The sequence below is a fragment of the Opisthorchis viverrini genome, assembly GCF_000715545.1.
Source record: "Opisthorchis viverrini unplaced genomic scaffold opera_v5_235, whole genome shotgun sequence".
In the NCBI taxonomy this organism is placed as follows: Eukaryota; Metazoa; Platyhelminthes; class Trematoda; order Opisthorchiida; family Opisthorchiidae; genus Opisthorchis; species Opisthorchis viverrini.
In genome coordinates this window covers 470,011-479,925 of record NW_008751887.1, presented here as the reverse complement: position 1 = coordinate 479,925, position 9,915 = coordinate 470,011, and the positions used below count along the sequence as shown (strand labels likewise).

The window sequence follows — 9,915 nt, the reverse complement described above, 5'->3', positions numbered from 1 at the left end:
TAATGATGTTCTCATTATGGCTAGGACAACAATGTGTTAAGTACAGGAGAAAAATACAGATCAATTGGAATTGTGTTCAGTTAGTAGATAGAAAAAGTGCACAGCACTAAATTCCGAAAGGTCTAATCATGGATCAGGTTATGTCAAGCAAAGGCTGACATGACCACCAGTGGTACCACGAGATTATCAATTTGTTCCGTGTAGGCTTCGACCAGGACACCCAACACGATGGGTACGAAACCGGATTTCACAGGCCACGAGTGCAAGTGGGCGACAATAAGCCAGCAAATGCACTGAAAACAGAGAAAAACAGGAAGACCGTCAAGGAAAATCGGTTAGGAGCGCGATACAAAAGACGATAGATGTATCACACATCAGTTAGCAAGTTGCTATGCAAGCAGGTGAACATGGATTTTACGATGCGCTGTGAAGCGTGCAAGTCTCTATTCAACCAGTTATTTTTGAAACGTGAGTACTAACTATCAGAGCAAGGCCTGATAGCCAATTTTGGGCACCCGTCTGGTGTCCGAACCTGGCTCGTCCAAACAATACACGGCAAATTTCTACAACGTTTTATGTATGACGATGGGAGAAGTCCGAAAAAGACGATGCACTAACCTCAGAAGGCCGATTCATGCTCATCTCCATGATCTGAAGGGCCTTTGATCTCAAGAGTCAAATGCGCCTAACTGGAACCCGGACTGCTTGTGACTACGGAACATTCCTGACGCAAACGGCGGATCCGAGGTGCACTTACTTCTCCAATCACAGACGTGTCAAAAAGGCAGCTGACGAGGCGAGTTTTTAAAATAATGATAAACCACTGAGTACTTTTGTTGTGGTGGCTCGGTCACGTGCTGCTGAGACTAGTGCTTGCTTCCCTGCAGACTGTTGGATGGACAAGGCACAATTAGGAAGAGTAGGAAATAGGCTGAGGAGAATCTGCGGACTACGGATACGATGTTTCAGGCCACGCGTTTTGCAACCTACGGTCACTGCCCGGCATTACTGGCATTGGCGTTGTCACTGCATAACTGGGTTACATAATTGAGTAGTTCTAGGTCCTTAAAAATGTTTCGGATAAGTTGCAACCAGACCTTTGTTCTCTCGTCTGTCTACTGTAGATGTCTTCAAATGATTCGCATCACCAGAGGGTAAATTTTACCCAAGCAATTGAGTGTATTCATGTTTTTTACTAGGCATCCGTTCACATCGCAAAATTTTGATGGGACGAATTTGTGCAAGGTTGTTTTAGTCGATCCTCCACAGCGGACACTTATAGCCAGGACCACAAGCTTTACAATGATTTTCCGATTTATAATGATGGGCTATGAAAGTGGTTTCGTTCCAAGTCTGCCAGTTAGCTAAATTCCGGAGAATAAACCTTAAGTAAGTGAAAACTTCTCAATGGGGGCCCCGTTTTTAGTGAAGAAAAGTTGGTGCAGTGCGAGGTATGGCGGGCGTACTTGTATGAACAGAAGTGCCCCTTGTTCAGTGAGCACCCATGGTTCAATTTGATTTTCAAGCCCTGAGCTAAGAGTACACCTACGAACTGAACACAATGCAAACATAAATCGGTCAATTGGTGTGAGTTTTGCTCCATTCTGCCATAAACGCCTTTTGAAGATATCACAATACCAGGACCAATTACTAGCAACTCCAGAATGAAACACTCTACCCACGCCATTAAACACGACACCCAAGAACGAGCACGTTTTTAGCATGTACAGTGAGTCGTGAAGTCGTACAGTGAGACGTGAAGTAATTAACTGAAGCTATTGTCGGAAGATTATGACTATGCGGTATTGCGGTACCGAAACTATCTCATGAGCCCTACAGGTCACAAGCAACAGTAAGCCAAGGTTCCTCGTCAGTATGCGGTCAGTCTTCTTCCATGGGAGACTAGTCTATTTTTTCTGGTTCGGCTATTCTTTGTAGCTAAAACAGATGTTGGTGAATACCAGGCAGACCGTCTTACTATTTCAAAGGCTCAATCCCTCCTTAAAGGACCTAGTATCTTAAAAAATACATTCCGATCACGTGGACAACTTGGGTAGCCAACTACTGACCCCGAGTGACACTGTTTCGAGCAACTCTGCTAGTACCCCTACCGGGCAGTTGGCGTCATTGTCAAACAACCAGAAGACTGCCTCTTCGCAAGATAGTTTGAACGAAACTCCCTCCATCTGGCGTCTTCTCTATCCGTACCATATCCCCAAAAAGACTAACATCTCCAGGTGTTAGTAGATTAGTGATTGCCTCCGTGTCCAGGCGCTTAGTTTCGTAGTACACGTTCCTTTTGTGAACGGTGATCTGGAATAACTCAGATGAAGAACATGCTTTACTCAGCTAATAGCGTCACGAAGCACACCAAAAGGTGGTCTTGGATGGCCATTTCCAATTGGAACGCAAATGAAAATGGGATCCAGGTTCTACGGGAAATACAACACAAACCAAATGTTTCATGGACCCGATAGCAATTTTTGATGACGTAACTTTGGTCCATAAAACAACACACTGATGGCCTCCAAACTACTCGGAATTACTAGACGAAGCATACTACCCATAAGGTCGCCAAAAACTCGACAGCCCACGACCAGTTTCGTCCTTCTTCGAGCTGCTTAGGTAGGCATAACCCTATGTTCTACTTTAATTCGAATTGGACGCAATTCGCGAACCGCACTCATTGTTTTTAAAGAGAGACCTAACCGAATCACGAATGAATGCGTCCTTTGTGCTATTCTCCAATTGAATGTGTTCCCAAAGGCCGCATTAGACGTCTCGATTGATAAGTTTGGAGTTAAACACCAAACCGGTACGATGCAATGCAACAAACAGCCACCTGAGATTAAAAGCTGTATTGTTCCACCCTGCGTATATGTTGCCGAAATGAGCCAGTGAGAGCATTAGCTACATTCCTATCAAAAAAAGCAAGCCGGTAACCGCACATGTTTCAGTGAACCGGTACGCAGAAAAGCAACCTTGGAGATGCAACGTTCAAGATGAGAGATGATCCATCGGGTCCAACGGCTTCATATTCATACCGATGGTGAACGGTCTCTGTGCATCTTGGGCGAATAGCGTGCAAATAAAGTTCCAAAGTTATCAATAAATGAACAACCAAACTGGTGACTGTTAAATGCCTAAGATGAATCTGAGACAGTTTTTTGGATGAATACGATAACGGTCAGAATCCAAATTTTATGGTCACGACAGTAAGGGACTAGTGGACCACTAGCGTCACTGGTTATGATGAGGAAACTGGCCAAGAAGTTTTTTATACTTTAATTTACCCCATCTGATCAATAATCATTGATAAAGCGTTTCAATCAGTCATAAGGAGAAAAAGGCTGATGAGTACCTGGCTCACTAGTGAAGCAAATGATCCAAAAAACGTTCGGTGCGAATAAGGCCACCTAGTTCGACCCCAAGGACGACCCACTAGGGCAGCCATACTGTCGCCAACAGATATGGAGAGCACACCGGCCCACATTGAGGGTGATACTTTCAGATTTGGACACAGGCGTCCTGGAAGAAGAAAAAGAAGTTCCAGGACACAGTATGGAATTGACATTGGTGAAGCATGGATATAACAGTTTTGAAAATGAACGTTCTATACAAAATAAGTGGAATTGGCTTGCTATCGCGAAATACTTACGATGAGCAGGGAACCATATAAACCCACCAATATTTACAGTAAGCTGAGGCTGGACGGGATCAGGCCACCAAACTGGAATCGCAAGTCCGAGCAACAGAGCTATGGGGGTGAAGACAAGCGCACCGGAATCCCTTTCGTCCCGGAATGGGTCAACAAGGTTGCTGAAACAAATCGCCACTGGCGCAGGCTGTCATACGAATAGGAAAAAGAAGAAGGCTCGAATTACTAACGAAGATACTAAATTCAATGTAACATGACTCTGTATGACATGTTCACTGTTCAAAAACCATGTGATGGGGGATGATAAGGGTGAATTGAAGGAGTAACTTATCTGGCCTGTGTATCAGCATAAAGTGTAACGCAAAAACCCGCGTCAGATAGTGAAGATTGAGATATACATCACGACTTTAATTCGAAGCCATGCTCAGAAAAGTATGCGCGGTCGGTGCCGATCGATCTTGAAGAAATTGGCAAACGGTCAGAAAATGGAGCAATGCACCAGTAGCTATGAAATACATACGCATATGAAGGAACATTTGATCCTCATGTGCTGTGGGGCCAAATGAATCAGGCTACAAAATGTCTGTACGTCCGAAAAACACCCTGTCGTTGAACGCCGAGCGCACCTCTGAAATGACCACCAACCAGTTTCTTTTTATTTTTCTTAAACAAAGAACAGATCTATCCCAATGAGATTTTACGAAAATTGCATCAGGTCTCTATCAGCGGAGTACCTAAGGAAATACACGATAAAATTAGATGACATTTGAATAGCTGACCCTAAAAATGACTGCAGTTCAAAGGAATAAAAGTTTAAAAAAAAACAAAGACGGTTGGTCCTTTAAAAATAATCCACGACACGTCTAGCCCCGATTAGTACTCACTAGATGGATGTAGTAGAACTTGTCTCCTTCCGCCTTAAATCTCGACCAACATCGGAACCTAGTCACTTGGTTTGACGAAGCTTTTTTGTCAAAAGCGAAACGTTGCCCAGCAATAAATCTACCGATTGTCGCCAAACTTTTTCGAAAACGTTATCTGTCTGATGTTCAGGTTCGACGTTCACACTCCTAACTAGAACACCCAGAGGTCACCGATCGCGCTTGTGCGCATGGTGATATGGATTGAAACGACTTTTAGCGAAATACACTCATTTGCATACCAGTGTGGTTCTGACTGGAGACGCACCTGGAACCCAACTGAATCTCTCGTCCAGAATAGTCGAANATATATATATATATATATATATTTGACGGCTCGCACTTTATGGTAACCGTTCAGTTTGTCGAGGCATCAGCTGCAATGGCACGCAGGGGAATTCTTACTCAAACCACTGTCATGCAGATGACTATCAGAGCGTGACTGAAGAGTGAAAACGTGGGTTGTAAACTAGAAAACAGCACAAAAGTTCAGGTATCCTAAGGTCCAGTAGGTTATTCTTCATGCCGCCTGCCAGATTTTGATGATACTTCATTGTGGATGGCTCCGGATATCTCCTAAGAATCTAACTGATGATCGCACTGATTATTACATGTTATGTCTACCTTGTTTTCGGTCAACACTGAGAAGCTATCAGATATTTCAATTGAATGATGTAACGTAAGCATAAAGATGGCTCTGCAATTCTTCGCGCGAGGTGACTCATCGACTACCTTACTGGGTAACACCCTATCACACTAGCGCTTACTACCAAGATATATGGCTTCCAAATCGTCAGAGACAGTGTCAACCGCACGTGGTGTACAGTCTTGCACTAACACCCTGCGGTGAAAGCTGTGCCAGTACTGGTGGTGCTTGGACTTCTGCAACAAGGTTAGAACCTTGTAATGCTTATAATGCTTATAAGGTTGCGCAAAACTTTCACGGCCCACGTCGATATCTCGAATATTGTACAAACTGAAACACGAGGTGATCTTTGTGAAGTATATTCAGCTGAAGAATAACACAAGTCAGAGATTCACAAGAGAAACTCATGGCGACAAGGCGGTATATCCATGAATCTCAAGGGACATATCAGGCCAGTGTGGGCCGTTTTGTTGTACGGCTATGAGCGAAGCCGAGACGTCTTCAGAAGTTCGACAACTGTTGTCTCAGAGCGATTGCTCGTGTAAGCTGCGGTCCACGAATCCGTAACGATGCAACCGAAAAGCTTGTATTCCTCTGCGCATCAAGGACTTCGATTGAAGGATGTGTCCAGCACGGGAAGCTACATTGATTAGGCCATGTATTGCGCATATAGAACCATCGTTTTCCAGGGAGAGTACTGCTTTCCGTGCCCAATTTAGAGTAGCACAAGGAGAGAGGTGGCCAACCTATGATCTGGCAGAGGTCTGTAAGAGACAACGAAAAGTCTGGTTGCTGTCGGTGCGATTAGATTTCCAGGATGGGGTCCGCGTGAGCCCCATTGCCTGCTTGGAGACGCTGTAAGATATGGCTTCTAATCGATGTCAACAGCGTTCTTGTTGTCGGATTGTATCAAGATTGTCTGAATGAGCGTCTGGAGGTGTAGACACCTAGAAATGAATGTGGTAAGCTAGCACTAAGTCTCTCCTCCACCCATTTTAATTCTTTTCTTCACACGGAGGCTTCCAAATAGATTACAGTTCTACGGCAGCGAAGCATCAGTATTGAACACTGATGTTGTGCGTTCGATAATGACTATGTTGATTAACACAGGTTTGATTTGCAAAATGGGTATATTTCGCCAGTCAGCATCCGGTTAACTGGTTTGGGTGTGCCAGTATGATGTGCAGTGAACGATTGACAGCACTTAGTCTGGACTAGCGTCGTTATCGGAATGAACTTTTCATAAAAACGGATGATCTGTACCTAGCCCAATACGTTCAATAGGTAATCCAAAAAGATCATCATCGTCATTTGAAACATAGACAGCAGTTTCCAGTCAGCTGAACATTCAAAACTCAGCATCATCGATTGAAAAACAAGTTTTCTTACCACAGGTCACCCGCCAGTCAGTAAATAAACATCCCGACACTGGCGCTCACAGAGAGGTGCTAACTAGGTTGGGACAACAAGATTTGTGTGCGTAACAGACATTGATTCACAAAATAGGTGCACACCGAAATTCATCTCACAACCCCCTTTGGGTGTTTTCACGTGCTAAACCTCGTTACTATGCTCTGGACCAATGGTGGAACCACTATGGCAGATCTTGGTTCCTTTGGTGACAAACTTTATTTATGTCTTCTTCTGCTAGGTTCAGTCGATTACCTGAGACAAACATGTTTTTCAGTCATCTAAGTTATTCAGGCTTGCATTCAGTCACTCGGCCACCGGGTCTGGTTGGGCTCATACAACTCCATACAGTTATAAGCAGTCTAGAAACTCAGAGACGGTGGTCACACAAAACACATGCACCAGGAGCTCGATACTGCCGAGACAAAACTGGGTGGTTGCGTAATGGGAAATTAGAGCATATATTCTAGGTTGAAAATAGGAATGCTTGCAACAGAGGCGTTTACTGAACTACCTCATCCTCAGATTGAGAAATACTAGCTAAAAACTCGTTATTTCCGAAAATACGCGAAGGTAGCAAGGTTTGGCATAAGTCATTTGTGTTGCGGTGTTATCCAGTTCGATGTGTCACTTTTTGATTAGTTTCGTACGCTTAAACGACTGAACTTGGAAAGACTTCCGTATATTCCGCTACAATCATCACTTTTGTATCGTCCCGTCGATTAGAAAGAATGACTGAAAACTATAGTATATGTGATTCACGTCAGATACGGTTTATTGTAATAATTGTGCTTGTGACTGGGATATCAACACATCCGTTCCATTCGACAAGAACCTCAAACATACCCAAAGCAGGACTAAAAAGCAAATATCCTCACCTAATCAGAGTCTTCAAGCCAAGCAAATATTGCGATTCGGATGCCATTTACTTGGGAATTTTTAAGGTGGACGGGAACACTTCGTGTGGATGAGTCAGAATATTTTCACTGGTATTGGCATTCCTCCACCAAAACACGAATTACTTCATCTTCGTGTTGTGTTGCTCACTTTCCTGTAGAAGCAAGTCTGCTAAACGTTTCGCAATCGCTAAAGCCTCCACAGTCAACTTGGGGGAAGGTGAGGTTGCGAACCCCGATTCGAAACCACTATTCTAGGCCCAAAATATATCTTCTTGTGTCCGGAGGTCCGGTGTTTTTAATTATCGAACATCACACCGATTGGACGGATGTGTCACATGTGGACTATGGACTAGATGAATACATCCAAAGATTGGTCAGAATGTCAGCCAATGTGGATCGAGCATTTATAGCTCGACGCTTCTCATCCCCTCACGAAGATTCTAGCGCGATCTTGTATAATATTCTGTTATAATCCTATAAACACAGCTGTAATAGTCCCCGTTTGCTTCCATGAAGGGCTGTCTAAAGCTACCGTGCCTTTTGATGTTCCATACTGGGCAAAGCAGGAAGCCAAGAGTCGATACAGAAATTGCACTACCGTCAGCAAGCCACAACATCTTGGTTGACGACTAAGGTAAAGTAAATCCTAGAACCCCATCTGCTCAGCTTGCAGACCCACTACGAATACTCGACTGCTGCTCCCGAAATATGTCAAAATGACAAGCGGAAAAGATTAACATAGTTAATAACTTGGAACCCCGAGTGGTCCAGTGACTAAGGCACAAGCCTCCTAGCGAATATCAACCGTTCGAGTTCACAGCTGGCATTGTTATTGTCCACGACCAGTCGTAGGTAATTAAGTACCGCCTCAACCTTAGTATCTCTCTGGAGTTGCATTGCTTCCGTACTCCGAGAAGGCGTCAGACCAGAATGACCTGGGCGGTCTAGACAGCTGTCCACTGGAAAAATTTGCCCAGAAACTCGCCAGCTACCACTTCAGTCAAACAACCGAGAGTGATGATGAAAAAGTAGTGATGCAACGAGAACCTGCCGCCCAGAGCGCTTACAGAACAAGCTATCGCTACATAATGGTGGTCCAAATCTAGGAAGTGTCTGATGGTTTTAAACTCACAACTGGAACATGATTAGGGATTAGAGACATAGGTTGAAACCGTAAGATAAAGAATGGAACCATCAGCTCGCTAGTACAGACTCACTCCTCGACGTCTGATCCATTCAAACAAGCCAAATGCAATGAGCAAACAGGCAGCACAGGAGCTAAGCAACCGTGGTGCAAATTGTAGACCCAAGGCAAACACGAGTCCAGCGTTGAAATGAAACACCTTTCGTAACCAGAACGGGGTAGTTGGCGTATGACTGGAACGATTTTTCATGCGTAGATATGTACAGTGATCAGGCGTTGGTTTTGAGTTTATACAGTTGCTTTGTTTGGTAGAGAAAAAGAACGAGGATGGATTAATTTCGGTGGGACAAAGACTGGCTGATGGAGATGTACAATGCTCTGAGGGGTCTAGAGGAACACCTAACCTGCCACAGCGATGATAGAATAAAGTAATCGCGACAGATAGAACAAGTAAGAATGCCCACGACGATAAAAGCGCAACATGGGGTGGGGTGAAGAAACACCAAAGTTGCTTGACCCGAAAGACGTAGAAAAATGGGAATCCAGGTAATATCAACCATGTGACGGTGAACGATAGAACTGCCACAAAACAAAGTAAGCCTATACCATAAAGAGGAGTACAAGGAATGGAGTAGTATTCAACTAGAAACGAACAAATAAATACTATCAAAAATAGGGGGTAGGAGTGAAGAAATACAATCAACAAGTGAGTCAACAGGATCGCTTCTCCTATGGTGAATGATTTTGGAAAGAGGCGCAAAAGATTGCGCGTGCAACAGATTACGAAACCTAATACAAAAATCTGGCGAAACGGAACGGTTGAGTTGAATGAAAATGTTAGGAAAGAGACACCCACACCACAGGTGAAAACCAAAGCTGAGCCGGTTTTCACACACAGTGAGAACAGCACGGTCATCGTGACGAGAATGTCTGCCGCTAGAGCTTGGTGGCCCGTCCGGAGTAGACCAATCGGGACCAGCAGTGCAAGCCATAGGCCGGAATTCGTACCATCCCGAGCATCGGAGATGCGCAAGTGCATAATGATCATTCAGTCAGGGGATGAAGCAGAGGAGTTGAATGCCATTTGCGTCCCGTGGACAGTATATCAGAAAGCGTCTGAAAGGAAAACAGAAACGGTCAAGGGGCATTCCAGTTGGCCAAGTAGACCCCTTCAATGGGTCAAATCGTAGTGTAATAGCATGGTGCCCGTCACATCGAACTACACTGATGGATGGATG

The 9,915-nt window shown here is 44.3% G+C and overlaps 1 protein-coding gene across 1 annotated transcript; it reads right to left on the bottom strand.

The window, feature by feature from the left end:
* On the bottom strand, positions 1 to 9,794 carry T265_08673 (hypothetical protein; the record flags this gene model as incomplete). Its single annotated transcript, XM_009174544.1, has 4 exons — positions 1 to 293; positions 3,371 to 3,528; positions 3,686 to 3,845; positions 8,751 to 9,794. 4 exons carry the CDS (start codon positions 9,723 to 9,725, stop codon positions 144 to 146), a joined length of 1,443 nt encoding a protein of 480 aa, XP_009172808.1.
* Positions 9,795 to 9,915: the final 121 nt, after the last annotated feature.